Source organism: Schistocerca serialis, chromosome 12 (genome assembly GCF_023864345.2).
Source record: "Schistocerca serialis cubense isolate TAMUIC-IGC-003099 chromosome 12, iqSchSeri2.2, whole genome shotgun sequence".
Taxonomy (NCBI): Eukaryota; Metazoa; Arthropoda; class Insecta; order Orthoptera; family Acrididae; genus Schistocerca; species Schistocerca serialis.
Genome location: NC_064649.1, coordinates 161,815,410 through 161,835,996, shown reverse-complemented (window position 1 = coordinate 161,835,996; position 20,587 = coordinate 161,815,410). Strand labels below are relative to the sequence as shown.

The 20,587-nt window shown below is 40.0% G+C and overlaps 1 protein-coding gene across 1 annotated transcript in view; it reads left to right on the top strand.

The window, feature by feature from the left end:
- The window catches only part of LOC126428018 (tyrosine-protein kinase Fer), a 638,139-nt gene extending 626,830 nt beyond the window's left edge, over window positions 1-11,309 (top strand). Inside the window, exons 14-15 of the mRNA XM_050089898.1 lie at window positions 1,155-1,277; window positions 10,496-11,309. Of these exons, the coding sequence (XP_049945855.1) occupies window positions 1,155-1,277; window positions 10,496-10,638 (266 nt within the window). The 3' untranslated portion in view covers window positions 10,639-11,309. The remainder of the gene's footprint in view (window positions 1-1,154; window positions 1,278-10,495) is intronic.
- The last annotated feature ends 9,278 nt before the right edge of the window (window positions 11,310-20,587 follow it).

The window sequence follows — 20,587 nt, the reverse complement described above, 5'->3', positions numbered from 1 at the left end:
GGTAATGAGGATCACCCTGTGGCTAAACATGCCTCGGTGCACGGCCAGCTCATCTTGGCACAGTGTTACACCGTCCGGGTTATCTGGATACTTCCCACCAACACCAACCTGTCAGAACTCCGGAGATGGGAACTTGCCCTTCAGTATATCCTCTCTTCTCATTACCCACCAGGCCTCAGCCTCCGCTAATTTCAAGTTGCCGCTGTTCGTACCTCACCTGTCATTCAACGACATCTTTGCCTCTGTACTTCCGCCTCGACTGACATCTCTGCCCAAACTCTTTGCCTTTACATATGTCTGCTTGTGTCTGTATATGTGCGGATGGATATATGTGTGTGTGTGCGCGTGAGTGTGTACCTGTCCCTTTTTCCCCCTAAGGTAAGTCTTTCCGCTCCCGGGATTGGAATGACTTCTTACCCTCTCCCTTAAAACCCAAATCCTTTCATCTTTCCCGCTCCTTCCCTCTTTCCTGATGAAGCAACCATGGGTTGCGAAAGCTTGAAATTTGTGTGTGTGTTTTTTTATTGTGTCTGTCTACCAGTGCTTTCTCGTTTGGTAAGTCACAGCATCTTTTTTTAATATATTTTTCCCATGTGGAATGTTTCTTTCTATTATATTCATACATTGTATAACAGTTTGGGAAAAAAAAAAAAAAAAAAAAAAAAAAAAAAAAAAAAAAAAAAAACCACAAATTTTTTCTAAAGAGCACTTTACAGGCTATTTGAAGACTTGACAGCTGGCTTTTTATTGTATCATTTTCTTTAATGGCCTGTATTAATAATCATATGTATTGAATTGAGGCACATTATCAAGATGTGACTTTTGGTACAGATTGTGATGTGTCTGTAGTCACAGAACTACTTATCATTCATTGTTAAAATAGGTTACAAACTATAAGGTATTCATTTGTGACAAAAGTACAGAACTTTATACTTCCTTCCTTTTCTTGGCATTTCTGGTATTACTGGTGACACTGTATCACATTTGAGGAAGAAGGCAATTAAGAACAAGGTTCACAGTGAAAGAACTATATATTTTTATTTAGAGGTTTGTCAAATATCATTGTTATTTAATGCCAGAATATCATCTCCAGTTATGTCTGTGCTTTTATAATTGGTTTGTATGTTCTTATACATGATTCTCATAAATTTCAGGTAAATACACGTCACTGTGTGATGTGTGGAGTTATGGCATTCTCATTTGGGAAATATTTTCTCGTGGAGGAGTGCCATACAATGGTATGAGTAATTCACAGGCACGTGAGAAAATTGACAATGGTGAGTGAAGTGACAAATAAAATGTTTTTTTTTTATTTTTTTATTTACACATCTAATTCTGTAAGACCAAATTGAGGAGCAAATCTCTGAGGTCAAAATGTGAAACTTCCTGGCAGATTAAAACTGCGTGCCTGACCGAAACTCAAACGTGGGACCTTTGCCTTTTGCGGGCAAGTGCTCTACCGACTGAGCTACCCAAGCACGACTCACGCCCCGTCCTCACAGCTTTACTTCTGTCAGTATCCCATCTAATGGAATGTGTCAGTACATGAAATTACAACATAAAAGTAATAACAGATAAAATAAAATTCTTACAAACCCAAAAAACGTAAAGCCATCATTTTAAGTAAATGTAAGCAGCAGTATAACAAGGAATCAGCTTAATTTTTCAAGGAACTCCTCAACAGAGTAGAAGGAGTGACCATGAGGAAACTCTTCAGTTTAGATTTGAAAGCACATGGATTACTGCTAAGATTTTTGAATTATTGTGGTAGCTTATTGAAATTGGATGCATCAGTATACTGCACATATTTCGGCACAAGAGTTAAGGAAGCAATCCAAATGCAGATTGGATTTCTGCCTAGTATTAACTGAGTGAAAGCTGCTAATTCTGAGGAATAAGCTGATATTGTTAATGAGAAATGACAGTAAAGAATATATATATTGATTGGCCAATGTCAGAATACCCCAGACTAGTGAATAGGGGGCAACAAGAGTTTTGTGAACTTACACCACTTATTGCCTGAACTACCTGTTTCTGAGCCAAAAATATCCTTTGAGAATGGAAAGAGTTACCCCGAAATATAATACCAAGTACCATAAGTGAATCAAAATAAACAAGGTAGACTAATTTTCATGTCAAATGATCACTTACTTCAGATACCGTTTGAGGAGTAAAAATGGCAGCATTAAGTCTTTGAACAAGATCCTGAACGTGGGCTTGCCACAACAGTATACTGTCTATCTGAACACCTAGAAATTTGAGCTGTTCAGTTTCATTAATCATATCTCCATTCTGTGAAATTAAAACGTCTTGTTTTGTCAAAGTGTGTGTTAGAAACTGTAAAAACTGAGTCTTACTGTGATTTAGTGTTAGTTTATTTTCTACAAACCATGAAGTCATCTCATGAACTGCACTATTTGAAACAGAGCCAATGTTTGATACAACATCCTTTACTACTAAGCTAGTGTCATCAGCGAACAGAAATATTTTAAGATTACCTTTAATACTAGAGGGTATACCATTCATATAAATAAAGAACACAGTTGGCCCCAACGCTGATCCCCGGGGCACCTCCTAGTTGACAGTACTCCACCCAGACCCCACATCACAGCCATTCTCAACACTGTGAATAATGACATTTTGCTGTCTGTTGTTAAAGTAAGAGGTGAACCAATTGTGAGCTATTCCTTGTATTCCATAATCTAGAATTATTGATCACTGCTTACTATCCTCTTTCTTACAAGGGAACCTCCCCATCGCACCCCTCTCAGATTTAGTTATAAATTGGCACAGTGGATAGGCCTTGAAAAACTGAACACAGATCAATCGAGAAAACAGAAGAAGTTGTGTGGAACTATGAAAAAAATAAGCAAAATATACAAACTAAGTAGTTCATAAGCAAGATAGGCAACATCAAGGATAATATGAGCTCAGGAGTGCCGTGGTCCCGTGGTTAGCGTGAGCAGCTGCAGAACGAGAAGTCATTGGTTCAAGTCTTCCATCGAGTGAAAAGTTTAATTTTTTATTTTCAGACAATTATTATCTGTTCGTCTGTCCGTCAGATGCGAGGTAACTGCGCCGTAGTATGGGGACGCTACACCTAAACAAACATCGAAACAAAACATATGTTTTCACAGAGCACAGGGAAAACTGTGCGACTGTGAAACTGTTGCATTCATTTGTTGCAGTTTATGTGACAAACTCTTATGTTTTCACCACTTTTTTGGGAGTGATTATCACATCCACAAGAAAACCTAAATCAGGCAAGGTAGAAGAATCTTTTTACCCATTCGCCAAGTGTACAAGTTAGGTGGGTCGACAACATATTCCTGTCATGTGACGCACATGCTGTCACCAGTGTCGTATAGAATATATCAGACGTGTTTTCCTGTGGAGGAAACGGTTGACCTATGACCTTGCGATCAAATGTTTTCGGTTCCCATTGGAGAGGCACGACCTTTCGTCTCCTAATCGCACAGTTTTGTGGTGCAGTCGCAAAACGCAGACACTAAACTTATTACAGTGAACAGAGACGTCAACGAACGAACGGACAGATCATAACTTTGAGAAAATAAAGAAAGTTAACTTTTCACTCGAGGGAAGACTGGAACCAAGGATCTCTTGTTCTGCAGCTGCTCATGCTAACCACGGGACCACGGCGCTCCTGAGCTCATACTGTCCTTGATGTTGCCTATCTTGCCATAGACTACTCACTTTGTATATTTTGCTTGTTTTTTTCATAGTTCCACACAACTTCTTCCTGTTTTCTCGATTAATCTGTGTTCAGTTTTTCAAGGTCTATCCACTGTGCCAACTTATAACTAAATCTGAGGGGGGTGTGATGGGGAGGTTCCCTTGTTAGCAATTTATTACTTTGCTGAAAATTGTTCTAAGTTATATTTCCCATTATTTAATTGTGTTTGTCACCGTATATTACAGTTATTTTCATCTCTCTGCAATACATTCTGCAGACGATTTTCGATGTTTATTACTCTCTCAAGGGATACAGGCATTTTCCAGATTCATTGTATTTCTCGAGGTAGTTCTTTCCACAGATATGATATCAATTCACCAATTCAGCAGCCATCTGATGTATTACAATCGGTAAAAGAGAGAGAAGAGCGTTGTCTGGCAAGTGTGCGAGGGCCACTGCAGGAGGTGGCGGGGCGAGGAAGAGTGGGAGGGAGGCAGGGGGTGGAAAATGAAAGAATCAGAGAGGGGGAAAGACTGGTGGGAGCATTGACAGAGAGCCAGGGGACACAAACTGGGAGGAAGTGATAGGACAAATGTGGGGCCAGTGGGCTACAGCAGGTCGAGGCAGGGATGTTTTCGGCAGTGGAGTACGTGTTTCAGGTTAACTGCTCTCTGCACAGTTCAGAAAAGCTTACGGTGGAGGAAAGGATCCGGGTGGCCCAGGTCACGGAGCGGCCGTCAAAATTGAACATCTCGTGTTCGGCTGCACGATGTACCGCAGGGTGGTTCGCCATTTTCGCAGCCACAGTTTGGCGGTGGCCGTCAATTCTGGTGGACAGGTGGTATGTAGTCGTGTCGGTATAAAAAGCTGTGCAACGATTGCAGCATGTCATTCTCAATGGAGAGAAGTCTTCCGAAGTAAGAGTGATTTCAGGTGTGCCGCAGGGGAGTGTCGTAGGACAGTTGCTATTCACAATATACATAAATGACCTGGTGGATGACATCGGAAGTTCACTGAGGCTTCTTGCAGATGATGCTGTGGTGTATCGAGAGGTTGTAACATTGGAAAATTGTTCTGAAATGCAGGAGAATCTGCAGCGAATTGACGCACGGTGCAGGGAATGGCAATTGAATCTCAATGTAGACAAGTGTAATGTGCTGTGAATACATAGAAAGATAGATGCCTTATCATTTAGCTACAAAATAGCAGGTCAGCAACTGGAAGCAGCTAATTCCATAAATTATCTGGGCGTACGCATTAGGAGTGATTTAAAATGGAATGATCATATAAAGTTGATTGTCGGTAAAGCAGATGCCAGACTGAGATTCATTGGAAGAATCCTAAGGAAATGCAATTCAGAAACAAAGGAAGTAGGTTACAGTACGCTTGTTCGCCCACTGCTCGAATACTGCTGAGCAGTGTGGGATGCGTACCAGATAGGGTTGATAGAAGAGATAGAGAAGATCCAACGGAGAGCAGCGCTCTTCGTTTCAGGATCATTTAGTAATCGCGAAAGCATTACGGAGATGATAGATAAGCTCCAGTGGAAGACTCTGAAGGAGAGACGCTCAGTAGCTCGGTACGGGCTTCTGTCGAAGTTTCGAGAACATACCTTCACCGAGGAGTCAAGCAGTATATTGCTCCCTCCTACGTATATCTCGCGAAGAGACCGTGAGGATAAAATCAGAGAGATTAGAGCCCACACAGAAGCATACCGCCAATCCTTCTTTCCACGAACAATACGAGACTGGAAAAGAAGGGAGAACCGATAGAGTTACTCAAGGTACCCTCCGCCACACACCATCAGGTGGCTTGCGGAGTATGGATGTAGATGTAGATGTAGCGACGGTGTATGACACAGCTGGTTTCGGAAGTGGTCCGGCCTCTGACGGCAGAGGACTAGTCTGTGACAGGACTGTAATAGGAAGTGCCAGGCGGACAGCTCGGGCAGGTCTCACACACGAGTCTTCCTCGGGGCACGGTCCCCGTGGCGAGGGGCCGGGGTCGGGAATGGTGTAGGGACGGACCGGGATATTGTGAAGGTTGCGTGGGCGACGGAACACTGCTTTAGGAGGGGTGGGAAGAATCTCGAGTATGGTGTGTCTCGTTTCGGGGCACGATGATATATAATCGGAGCCCCGGTGAAGCTCCACAGCTTTCTAGTCCGTCCCTACGCCCCTCCTCGTCCCGGCACCATGCACGGGCTTAACGTCCCTGCGGAAGACCCGGGTGCGACACCTGTCCGATCCGTCTGCCCGGCACGCTCCGTTCCGGTCCCGTCGCAGGCCTACCGCGTCCCGTCAGAAGTCCGGTCGCGTGGGAAAGCGGTAGCATCGGTCCCTGCACACTCTGCCGGACCTGTACCCTGCTACCCCTCCCCCTTCCTCGCTTCACTCGCAACGGCTACTTTTCTTTGACGCGACAGTTGCAATTTTCCCTGAGTGGCCAGAGTGAGCAGTGTGTGAGGTGGGCCCACTTGTGTGAATGTGTGTGAGTTTTCCTTTCTTTTGAAGAAGGCTTTGGTCGAAACTCGATGTGTAACAGTCTTTTCTTCATTCTCGTCTGCAAACTGATGTGTCATCTTTATGGTAGCAATCTGTCCATTTAACTCTTTCACTGCGCATTTACTCTCAGCAACTCCCACCCTGTGCGTGTTATTTTCACCCTGTGTGTATATTTACGACTGTAACAGTCTACCGTTATTATTGAGATAAAAATGAGATGCAAAAGCCAGTATTGTCGGTGTAAATTGTTTCCTTTTTTAAATCTTTGTTCAGAAAGTCTTATTTTGTTCGAAAAAGGTACTTTATTAGAAGAAAAAAAATACAAAACATATTACATTTGTAATACTTCAAAGTGTGCTATCTCTCGAAACAAAAATTCAAACGTAAAGGAATATTACATTTTACACAAATGTATCTTGTGTCAATTCATTTATCATGTTTTGCACATACAATACACCTTCTCTGGGCGGCCTTCTTCTTTGAAGCTCCTGGAATTAGCGAGATAAATTGGCGCTCGGTTAAGCGTAAGAGATTGTCACCGTCAGCCGATCTCCTTCCACGACGTCCCTCTGTTTGCGGTTGTTGGTGAATCTCTAGGATCTCTTTGATAAGTTTCTTTTGAAAATCAGGTACTGAAATATTTCATCCTGTTTGAGTTTTATATAATGCACTTCGCATTGAGCAGAGACATATCCACCAAATGAAAAAAAAACTTTTTTATATCATTTTACAGTTTTTCGTACACATTCTACTGAACTTAGCATCATGTCGCTCCTGTCGACGGCCCCCATATTTTCAGTGTAGCTTACAACGCAAGCTGGTTTTGTTTTTGGTTCATTTGTGGTTCTGTCAATTTTGTCAGTCACTGTAATTTCGTTTGTATGAAGAGTTGAAAGCATCCTCACTTCCCACTTGTCCTGCCACTTCAGAGCAAGAAGTTTATCTGTTGACTTAAACTCGATCTCGCCTTTTCCAAGTTTTTTTGATAAAGCAGGCATGCCTTTGCTGTTTGTTCTCACAGTTCCACAGGCATTACTCACTCTGTCATCCAAATAAGAAAATAATGTTGGGCTAGTGTACCAATCGTCAACATATGATGTGTGACCTTTACCAAGGTGATGTTCAAGTAAAGTGAGAACAATGCTTCCAGGTATTCCAACATTTACACTAAAGTCAGTTTCTTTTTTTACGTCTGTTGCTGCACCCACATAAATAATAAAGTCAAGAATATAACCAGTTTCACATTCACATAACACATAAAATTTTACACCAAATCTTCATCGTTTGGAAGGAATGTACTACTTGAAGAAGACACAACCTTTGAAGAGAAGTAAACTTTCGTCAATGCAAAAATTTTTAAAAGGATAGAAAGCACCTGGAAACACTTTTCTTAAGTGATCCACAATTCGATGTAATTTCCAGATTTTGTTATCTCCAGGGTCCTTACTGTTATCAGCAAAATGTAACATTCTAAGTAACAGAAGATATCTATCTCTTGGCATGAATTGCGCAAATACTGGAGTAGACAGTAATTGATCAATGGTCCAATAACTGTTTATTTCATTTTTTCTCACTCGAGCCATCAGAAAATTTACAGCAAGGAAACAATAAACTTCGCCATTGTTTGTGTTTTTCCAACGTTGCAGTCTTGATTTTTCACTGGCATCATTGCAAAGGTGTTCATAATATAAATTACATTGTTCAGCTATGTAGCTCACAATTTCTTGGCTAAAAAAACTTGGAAGCAGTCGTATATAGTACATAAATCATCTAAATTGATGATTTTGCAACCAGAACCACTGTTATCGAAATTATACACTTTAGGGTCCAAATCAGAGCCTTTCCATCTAAAATCAACTGTTTTGTGTCTCTTAGGAGATTTTTCAGGCATACACTCAGGCTCTTCTTCGGAATCGGAGAAAGAATCGACGATAACATCAAAATCTGGATCTGCATTTACTGGTTCAACGTTTGTTGGTTCACAAATATTTTTTATATTTGTGGTGACACATTTATCAAAAAGCTCGTCATCGTCATTATCCGTCCACCCATAATCTTCTGGATTTGGCATGATGATGTCCTCGTCGTCACTTTGGTTTAGAATACTCAACAGCTCATCGTCTGTAAACGGACGGTAACGTTGCGTCATTTTATTCGTTAACGCGGAAACGGCCGCACACAAACTAGGTAATATAGCGATACGAATGAACTCAACAGAAAGCGAATTCAGCATTCAGTAGTCGTTCAGGTATTTCCTAGTATTCCAACAATTAAACTGCATACTTGCGCAACAATTACATCCGACTCGCTGGCCAGATTGTCGGCTTTATACGTAACTTTACGACTGTAGCAGGGAACCGCTGTAAGTATTTTTTATAGCAAATAGTATATATACGTCTGGAGCACTGAAACGATTAGCGTATATTTACGTCTGGAGCAGTGAAAGAGTTAAAAATCGTTGTTAGTAATTACCACTATACGCATATATTGTCTTTGAAAAGTACTGTTGAACATGAGTAAATATGAAGCTAATAATAGCATATAAAGAGCAGTTCCAAAGCATAGCTGATTTCTACAAAGTAGGTGCTTTCTTTCTAATTTTCTCTATTACATTTAGATGGCGGACGCATGAGTAACATTAAAGTAGAGTGATAGTTTATTTTCCCTTTCATTTTTTTAATATACAGGGTGTAAATTTTAAGTTGACAAACCAGAATAACTCAAAAAATAAGCTTCACACGAAAAAATGTGTAGAATCCAAAGCTGATGGATCCAAAGTTGATTATTTTCGAGGGGAACACCTGCCGGTGCTAAAATTAGCCCATCACCACAACCCCCTGCGGGCGATGTGGGAGGCAACTTTAAAATTTCAAATGGGGACCCCCATTTTTTATTTCAGAATCAGATTATACATAAAAAACTACGTACATTTTGTCTTAAACATTTGTTTTGATTCTTGGTAGTTGGCGCTGTAATTCGAGAAAATCAGTGTTCTCATTTTTGCACCGAAAATGGTTACAGATAAATAAAAATTACTTATTTACTTCGTAAATTTTGATTCGCTAAAACTTTCCCTCTCTCCCCATAGGTTGGGGTTTGAGAGAGAGGAATTAGAATTTTACAAATGTTGACCAAAATATTAATTTATTCTGCAGATTCAGATAAGTTTTGTTTGTTTCGTGGTCACGAGGCCACACAACTTTTAATTATCAACCAAATCATCTGACTTGCTAACTACCCAAACATCCTACTTACTAATGAGTGAACTCGTGAACTAACAAAGTAAAAGACTGAGGAAAAGACTAACCCACTTGCTAACTAAAGATGAACGTATTTGGGTCAACAATTGTAAAACTCTTATTCCTCTCTCTCAAACCCCACCCTATGGGGAGAGAGAGTGAAAGTTTTAGTTTTAGCGAATCAAAATTTACGAAGTAAATAAGTAATTTTTATTTATCTGTAACCATTTTCGGTGCAAAAATGAGAACACAGGTTTTCTTGAATTACAGTGCCAACTACCAAGAATCAAAACAAATGTTTAAGACAAAATGTACATAGCTTTTTATGTAGAATCTGATTCTGCAATAAAAATAGGAGTTCCCATTTGAAATTTTGAAGTTGCCTCCCGCCCCACCCACAGGGGGCTGTGGTGGCAGGCTAATTTTAGCACCAGGGGATGTCCCCCTCAAAAATGATCAACTTCGGATTCTACACATTTTTTCGTGTGAAGCTTATTTTTTGAGTCATTCTGGTTTGTCAACTTAAACTTTACACCCTGTATACCTCGATTTATTCTGGCTCGTGCTGGAATCTACAGAACCTGTTAAATGAGTGAATTAACAAACTTATACTGAACATTTATGGATGTTATGAGGTAATCACTAATTTATTATTTAAGTTAATGCAAACAGATACAACAAAAGAAATGACAGTAAAATAAAATCCTGTGTGGTAGTGGCAGATGGGATGGAAACTGTGTGTGTTGCGGGGATGGGGGTGGGGGGAGTATATATATGCACAGCTCGGGAGGGGGAGGGACGGTTGTGGTAGGATGAGCGACATCGAGCATTGTGGTGGGAGCAGTGTGTGAATTATTGTTGGAATGTACTGTGATGTCTGGTGCACTGATGAAAACTAAGTCAGGAAGTATTGTCTTTTCAACGGATTGATAACTGCCATGGGGAAGAATTACTAGCCCTACAAAGTTTATGATCTCAAAACTTAAACTTGAAGCCTCTGTCTTCATAGCAGCTGTTTTCTCGTGACACTAAAATATCACTTGCGGCATCCTCTGCAGGATACCGGATGCCGAAGCCCGACGGGACGCCGGACGAGATGTACCGCCTGATGCTGAGCTGCTGGGAGTACAAGCCCGAGAAGCGGCCACATTTTGACCAGATCCTGACGGTCGTCGAGACTCTGTACGGCGCTGCGAGGTAGATCGTGGCCCGACTGTCACTACGGTGCCGAAAGCTGTGACCGTCATTACGTAATCGCCGAAGTGAATTCGAGAAGAGCGGTCGCAGCGGTATACTAGTCCTACCCGAGTGCCTGCGAACAGCTGGTGGAACACACCACTCTGTATTTGTCAGGTGCTAGTCATTAAGTCTGGCTGAGATAATTGTGTCAATACAGTATTATTGTGCCAAGTTTCTCATTTATTTCAGAGACCTATGTAGCCAATCTTTGTGTAGCTATTAACAAGTGTAAAATAGTATAAAGCAGCTAGTGAACAAAATTTCTTACCTGCTGGATATTCATTGTGCTATGTGTACAGAAATGTTAATATTTTAAAAGTTAGTGGACTTGCTCAACATCCTATTCTTTTATACTGAAATTATTTTACATTACAAATGTTTAATCAGCCAGACAAATTAGAGCCAAGAGACTGTTACTAAAGAATCTCAGGAGATTTGAAATGTTGAGGCGCTAATGCTACGGTCACTGTTCAGCTTCTGTGTCTTCATCTTTCACATTTCTGGAAACGAGAGCTACTGTTATGGCCGTCTGTCCCAAAATGTCTTTTGTCTTATTGTTAACATTAATTGTGTGTAAAATAAAATGTTAGCATGTTAATATTGTAATTCAATAAAGAATAACAATAAACCGTACGTTTCAATACAGTTTGTGTGAAGCTCGAACCCCACCAACAATAAACGTGGAAAATTTTGCTGAACATTACATTTGAAATATAATAGTTTGTAATACTCTTGACAAACCATATTTTATGTATAAAAATTTATACATTTCCAATAACATTAATTCCAGAACTAAAATTCTGTAATTCCTCTCCCCTACTGTAGATGCTCCCCACACGTATACCGATCATCCAGTACTGAGAAGTTAGATGCCTGGCAAACCTTTTCAGTAGCTGTTGTACTGCTGCTGCTACCTCTTCCACTGCACTGAAATCTGTCTCCGATGCCCTTTTGCCTGCTATTTATTTTCACTTTCTGGTATTGACAAGAACCGCATAACATAAGTGAGCCCGTGCTGCCAACCTCAGCTTCTCGATTTCGTACCTTTGTGTACGGTCGTATTTGCAACTTCCTAAGTGCGCACATTCTGACAGGATCTCTAACCTGTTCTTATAGCAGTTTGCATGCTCGCTTCATCTTTTCTTCTTGTTATTTTTCTTCATTGCATGTTTCCGACTTCCTGCATCGGGTTGTGATTCAGGACCTTCTTCACTGTCTGCCTCTCCACACTGCTTCCTCCTTTAACAGGAGTTGGAATGCCCTATCCTGACGATGTTAAATTTAGTGACTTGGCTTCCCTGTATTTCAGGAACCACTGTAGCTATTGACATAAAACTTTTACAGGACATTAAACTGTATGTCCTGAGTCTACTGAAGTACAATAATTGCATTTGAGCCACTGCTTTTGGAAATAGAATTTTTTAATTACACGGTTAAAATTTTGAGTACTTTTATTGTACATTATCCTAAATAATTTTAATTATACATAACATACATGTTAGTTCAGTAGACTCAAGATATTGTGACATTATGTGATTGCCTTATCATTTTAAATCATTCACTAATTCATTCACTAATCGAGCAGTCGCTCGGCAACAGCTACAGTTCAAATAATGTTGCGAGAATGTAAAAGTTGAACGACCTGTGATGTAACTTGTTTATTGTCGAAGCGCTGTCAGAGATGCAGTGAGTTATTGACTTTGAAAACCGCGGTGCGAAAAATGGACAGAAGTAGAACACTTTTACACATTTTTTTTGATATACGAGATATTCTCGATGAACAGTTACTCATTCTTCTCTTGTCTCTTGTAACTTGTGTCGGACGTGCATTTCTTGCTGCCATATTATTATCGTTAAGAATAATATTATTTTAGTGTAAAGTAAAAGTGCAATACTGCATAGCAGTAAATTTATTATGTGACAACGTCAAAGGAATTTTTTTCATTACGAGAAGAGAAGTGCCAGTCAAAACGGCATCCATGTTAAATCCTTCATTGCAGTGTAAGTTCATCTATTAATTGCCATAAATTCAGAGTTAAATGGAACTGGTGTATGGACAATTTATTTAATATAGAATCTATGTCTCACTCCTTCATGAAGTTATTTAATTTTCTTTATGTTTCTGCCAAATAGAGAGTTCACAGTCACGAATTCTTTCGTCAAAATCAGACAGAAGTTGTACGCGGAGAAATATCTTCTCCGCGCCATATTCTACTGGTAAATGCATGATAAACTACGGTCCCTTAGGAAATTCATGTTGAGCTATCCAAAAATAATTACATTTTGAATAGGCATTTACTCTCCTCTGCAATGCAACTTCCGACTGATCAGACGATCCGACAAGAAACAGCCGCACAGGGTCGGCGTTCGCAAATATATTTCCACCGCTGATTATTGCTATATGTTACAGCTCAAAAGTAAACATATTGTTATAATTAGTGACTATGAACCGAGACATTTATAACTGTATTTTTATGTATACACATTACGTAAACATATCGTTATGATATGTATGTTATTACTCCCTGAAAATTTGGATACTCTACTCGAAGTGGTTTCTGAGATTTAGGGAAAAATGCAACATAAAATGTATATTTTCCGGAACAGCTTCTAAAGTTTCAAAAGACTGTAACTCACTTAATATATGCTTAATTTTGTTTTTATTTTTTGTCTCTCAGAAGCACCCTGCACCATACTGTATATCATCCTTGTGATCTTTTTCCAAGTTTTTTCTTCTTTCTGGACTCTGTAGTGGTCAACCGTGCTGCATACTCTGCTTTATCAATGAGAGCCTTGTCCATCCATTCAAGTTCTCTGATGCAGTTTGCTTTCACCCTACCAATGTTGTCATCATTAAAAGCAATAACAGTATTACTAACCCCCCCCCCCCCCAACTTTAGTGTCTTCATTCCAACAAAAGCATTTTTTGGTAAGTGGGTCCATGTAAGATTATTGAATGACTGATTGGGATTTTGAGTCTAACCATGCAGACACTTCTGCAGTGAAATAGGATTTGCCAGGTCTCTGTAAATAGGTTTTATGATATCCGTCATGCCACTAGGATGGAATGTTCATGGCTGTATGAACTGTTTGAGTAGTGGGCATTGCGGTAATTGCTCCATGAATCGGGACCAGGAGGGCAAAGGTGGTGCACTGGTTTTTCATTAGTTGACAGTATGTGGAAGAAGGTAACCCATACTGCCTGCTTCATTTTCAACAAATCCCCAGTGTTATTTCTAATGGCCATCCCATAATACTGCTGTAGTTCATCAATCATTTTATCTGTCAGCCTGCCTCTTATGGTTTTACCATCAGAAAGTTTCTTGTCTCTCAAACTTCGTTTCAACTTCCTCAACCTGGTGTCCATCCTCTTCTGGACGTGATCAACACATTCCAGTTTTGTGATAATCTTCTCACCATAAGGCTGAGTGGCTACTACACTGTTATATGCTTTGAGTCTCCATCACCTAAGAACTTAGTGTAATACACTCCCCTTTTGTTCATAGATTGACTAAAAATTTCAATAGCTGCAGCGGCCTCCATACCACCACTTGTTCCTTCATAATTTCTGTCACAGAAATGCCCTTTTTCACTCCCTGATTTACTCTTATAACAATGTTTGGTTAAAATCTGGAAATCTATTACCTTTCCAGTATCCACACGTCGCTGTAGCAACAGAATTCTTAGAACTGTAGCACTGCTGACAAGGGCGATCAAAAGCTGCTGCTATGTCAGTCGTACCATCATTCATTTCAACAGCTTCATTTGCAGCACCCTTCATTGACTGACACGCAACAGATTCCACAGCGACTCCAATAAATCCTGCTTACTTGTCGATTTTACAAGGTGGCTGTGGCATATTCATCATGGCACACGTTGTTTCTGCTGCAGTGTATCCTTTGCCATTAGCTCTCAATCCGTACAACCACCTAACATTTACTTCAAAATAATTATCTTTACACTTATCAGAATTCCAAAATGAATGAGTATATTTACAACTGGCACAATTAATGATAAGTTTCCTGGATTGTCCATTTGCTACCACACTGTCTTCATGGAAACTGGCCCTTCATATATTTTGCAACACACGCATTCACCTAACACCCTTGTTAGGATGTGTAAATCTATTAGAATATAACCTAACCTAACCTACCATTTACATCACTTTCGTTTTGAGAAAATTGTGTATCATGATGTTTTATTTTAATCTTTGAAGCACTAATGGGTGTTTCTCTAGATAGTGATGAGTTTGCCTGTAGTTTATTGTGTTGTTACGATGTTTCCCTCTATTCGAAAATCTATTACCGTGAAACCCACATTTCTTAAAAACTCTTCGTTTTGGGGTCATACTTTACTTTTTGAGAGATTTGCCAATCTATTTGTCTCAGAAAAATGTTAGCACTTCAACATACAACACATGTTTCTACTACGAAACAATACAATACTGTTTTTGACAGTCCTATCAATACAAACATGTAATTTAACCTTTATAACACAGCAATCCACAGCCTTATATATATAAATTACTGATTTTATTAGATCTTGAAGTAATGCATGTAAAAATTTTAACATTTTCAACTGGTGTAGATTATAGTAACAAAAATAAAATCAAATACTTCACATGTGAGGTTATAAGTGATATATATATCATTTTATTCGAAAAATTGCGAATTTTATAATGAGATAAAATCCAAATATGTGAAAAAAATTTTTTTCCATTCTAACTCCCCTTAAGCACACCTCCTTGTTTTCCTCCCCTCTTCTCCACCAGACTCCCTCACTGTATCTGCCCATCTCTTTTTGGGTCTTCCTTGTCATATCTTTCCAGTTAACTTTCCAGAAAGATACTCTTTTGCCGCTCTTTCCTGTTCCATTCTCATCACATCTGCATACCAATTCGTATTTTATATGACTTCAGTCTGCTGTCTGCCTCTTACCATTACACTTTCCATTGTTTGATATTTTCATTACAACCATTTCTTGCTAAAATTATGTTCATTATTGCATTTACATTTTTGTCTCTCTTTCACCATATTTCACTTCCTACCTTTCCGATCACAAATCCTTGCTCATTCTTCCTCTGGCCACGTAGCAAATTCGCCTTTATTCTATCATCACCCTGACGATGTATCCGAGCTCAAATGATAATTAACTACTTCTGCTATTCTCTCAAAACCATTGTACTCTGACAATAATTTCCTGCATCCCATCCCTGAGAGAGGAATTTTTGCTCTCTGACAGCTGAAACAGCCTTTCCGACACTATACGAGGAAGCTATCTCTGTCACTTAGACGATATTGCCACTCGGGAACACCTCAATCTGACAAAGAAACTGCATCTCGTCCCAAACCCCTGTTAAACTCGAGCCCCACATCACTGACCTGAGGCTCCTCCCACTTTCTTTACCCCTCACAAAACACAATCAGTATAGCTGCTGTGTGTAATATGGATTCCTGCTAGTTGTCTATAACACTAATTTGTCAGTTTGCTTCCTATGCTGATCTTCTGGACTCAGTCAACTTTCTACACCAGGTGCAGCCTAACATCGGATACAAACAACCCGATATAAAGAACTCGGCTGTACGAGCCCGCGTATCACTACAATGTCGCACCCCGTCTGGCCCAGATGTGTGTACCGATTCAGTCGGGAAGGGTGCGATAAGGTCACCGCATTGCCTCTCGAGACAAATTGACCCACAAATGTCGTAACTGGTCCTCGGTATCCCAGATAGTGGCACTGGGACAGAGTCAAAAACCGAGTCGGTTCACTCGCTGTATAGACAGTTGACAGAAATATGTGAAGATGCGGGACAGCTCTGATACTGTTGTGTCGTCAGAGTTCCCTCGATCACTACCGGCAGTGACCTGAAGTTCCCCACACTGGGAATAACATTGATGTTTTAACATTTTAATGTTCGGATAATAAGTTGCCATCTCTTTAATCTGAGAATAGATGATCAATGCAGTTAGCCTCTATCTCTGTGTATTGTGTTGTCTGTATAGACGTGTATCTGTTGTCTTTAAGATCCCTTCACCTTCACACATAAGTCTATACAGTAAAGTAAGGCCCTCCCAGTTCTCGGCTGATCCGTGATAAGACAGGCGAAAATTAGACTCATGGAGGATTATTAGTATTATCTCTATTTTCATTCGCTCTCTCTCTTTCTCTCCTTTATCTATGTATAGTGATATAGCGATAAAAAGAATCAGCCAAATAGAATCTTTGGTGGTGTCCTTCGTCTTGATAATCAGCGGCTGGCTTGCAGTAAGAGATCTTTACATTTATTGTTACTGTTAAACACTGCAGTCAGTCGGGAGAATCAATTGTTTGGACAATTTGTTCCTTTTATGAAAGATTGCGAATTCCAGATGTGCACGAAGCCTTTTTGGACGATTTAGCACAGACTCGGTGATTGCAGGCTCTCTTCGACACAGCCGAAACTTCCCCACTAATTACAGGGCCAACGTGATCAACAAATGATTCAGAAAAAACTCATTCCTTCATTCACTCCAGAACAAAAAAGTCACAAACCTTATTTAAGGAGGAAATCATGTATTAAATCCATCTCCATTACAGGTCCAGATCTCCGGTGATTCCACGCCTTAATTATTTTCCTTTTACAATCTCTTTCTCTTCAAAACAAACCGCTAGCGGCACAAATGTTAATTGGCTCACTTTAGCGAGAAGAAAAGCAGAGTATGTATCTCTCAGAAACACATCAATCCCTCAACACATACTCCAGAAGCTGTCCTAGTTACCACTCTAACAACCATGGAGAATGCCTATATGCATCTCTGTTATTTCAAAGAATAAACACACTAGAAAATACTTTGGCATCGGCGAGCTGTTGCCGCATATATTACGAGAAAATCAGATCAGATAACTTTTCCAAAGTCAATGAATGTGGATGGTTTGATTGAAAATGATTAATTGGTGCATGGTAGAGGGTATTTGCTGTGGGGACATTACAATGTGCCTCTACAAAACATTGTAAGAATGGGATCTTCCCTAGGTAGATGCAATACTCGCCGACAGTGGTCGTCTGGGACCGCGATTCACCACCGAACACTATCTGAGGCCGTCACTGGCAGTCCTTGCGTCCCGGTCGCGGATGCAGTCATTTGCATTGTGGTATTTTGGCAGCCTTTACACGGGATGGTAATTCCCTAGTCCAGCTGTTTCTGGTCCCTGCCAGATGGTACGGGATGGCACAGAATGTTGAAGGGAGCCCATTACTCGTTCTCAGATGGCAGAGACAGATGTGAAGGGATTACAGCGTGGTACAGCTTTCCTCCTCTGTGGTGGTCAGATGTGGAGAACTGTTACCTTGACGACAAGTATGCCTGCTCTCACATTAGGCCACTGTCACATCTGAACACTGCACAAATCTGGATATCACAGGATTTGACCAGCTGGCCGAATGGAGACCCACAGAAGATGAAATAAATTTTCCAGAATTCAAATCGAGAACAGCTGCTGACACGAATAATGTAGAAGTAAATATCCTCGTGAGTAGCGAAGCAACTTAAATCACTTAATAAAAGCAAGCCTTCTGCTCCAGACTGTATACTAATTATCTTCCTTTCAGAGTATGCCGATGCAATAGCTCCATAGTTAACAATCGTATATAACCGTTCACTCGACAAAACACGTACCCGAAGACTGGAAGGTTGCACAGGTCACACCGACAAGAAAGGTAGTCGCAGTAATCCTCTAAATTACAGGCTCGTATCATTAACGTGAATATGCGGTAGGATTTTGGAACGTATATTGTGCTCGAACATTATCACTTATGTTGAAAAGACCGGTCTATTGACACACAGTCCACACAGATTTAGAAAACATCATTCTTGTGAAACACAACTAGCTCTTTACTATTGACAAGGAATTTCAAATTGGTGCTGTATTTCTGTATTTCCAGAAGGCTTTTGACACTGTACCACACAAGCGGCTTGTAGTGAAATTGTGTGCTTACGGAATATTGTCTCAGTTATGTGACTAGATTTGTGATTTCCTGCCAGAGAGCTCACACCTGTAGAAATTGTCAGAAAGTCATCGAGTAAAACAGAAGTGATTTCTGGTGTTCCCCAAGGTAGTGTTATAGGCCCTTTGCTGTTTCTTATCTATATAAAGGATTTGGGAGACAATTTGAGAAACCCTCAGGTTGTTTACAGATGACACTGTCCTCTATCGACTAATAAAGTCATCAGAAGATGAAAACAAATTGCAAAATGATTTAGAAAAGATATCTGTATGGTGCAGATATTGGCAATTGACTCTAAGTAATGAAAAGTGTGAGATCATCCACATGTGTACTAAAAGGAATTCATTAAACTTTGGTTACATGATAAATCAGTCAAATCTAAAGGCCGTAAATTGAACTAACTACCTAGGAATTACAATTACAAACAACTTAAATTGGAAGGAACACATAGAATATGTTGTGGGGAAGGCTAACCGAAGACTGCGTTTTATTGGTAGGACACTTAGAAAATGTAACAGACCTACTAAGGAGACTGCCTACACAACACTTGTCCGTCCTCTTTTAGAATCCTACTGCGCGGTGTGGGATCCTTACCAGATAGGACTGACAGAGTACATCGAAAAAGTTCAAAGAAGGTCACCACATTTTGTATTATCACGAAATAGGGGAGAAAGTATCACTGAAATGATACAGGATTTGGGGTGGACATAATTAAAGGCGAAATTCCAATCACCAACTTTCTCCACTTAATGTGAAAATATTTTGTTGACATAGACTTACATAGGGAGAAACGATCACCGTGATGAAATAAAGGAACTCGGAGCTCGTACAGAAAGATAAAGGTGTTTGTTCGTTCCGTGTGCTATACAAGATTGGAATAATAGAGAATTGTGAAGGTGGTTTGATGAGCCCTCTGTTTGGCACTTAACTGTCAGGTGCCGGTAACGCTGCCTCGCACGAGTATGCGGCATCTCCGTGTCCATCGTAGTGACCACTCGACGTTGGACACAGTACACCCCTTATGTACCCTGCCGGACAGTGTAACGACACTAATGTAGTCTAGTGGCCATTCCACCTGTCACAGAGAATTTAAAATCTAATCACGTACATACCTACTGATGTAGTGTAGGTGTGAAAAGTTACATTGTCATCCAGTTGTGTTTCCCGTGTGCTTCACTTCTTTCCTTCAGCCATTGTATTTGTCTGTATGTCAATACGTTAACAATTTTCACAAATGTGAGATGTTGTTGCCTCAAATTATAAAAGCTCTCTTTCACACAAATATCCCTCCAGCTTTTTTATCTGCACACTGGTATTGTTTTGACACGTTTTCTTGGGAAGTCTGTGCACCTCCAGGGTGGAATTGTGAGCCACAGAATACTTATTGCTATATCTGAGCAGGTATTTGATGTTGCTAAATTGCTGCAACCACGTCCCACATTGAATATGCACACTGTCCCTCAATATAGATTTTCATATGTACAATAAAATAAAACAACACCCAATGTCTGGCTATTTGTATTAGATATATTAGTTTAAGTTATTATTTTATTAATATGTGGATTACTTCTGTTGTGAGTATTATTAGTTTGGATGAAAGGGTAAGTGTACTCTTCACACTCCTGCGTTCATGTGTGTTTTACACACATTATTCCTGAGTACCCTATCCATTCTCCCAACACTGTTTTCAGCTTATCTTTTGAGAACCTGACCCCTGTAGAGAACTCAGTTCTCTCAAAAGGTCTCATGCTTGGCCCCAAATGCAAGTTTAATTAGTAGTAGTAGTAGTAGTAGTAGTAGTTTATTCATCCAGAGACAATTTACACTGCATGGATTTCGTCAAAAAAATACATAGTATATATATACACAGATATAGGGTGAACAATACTATACAAAATACAGATGTGCATAGTAGACTACGTAACA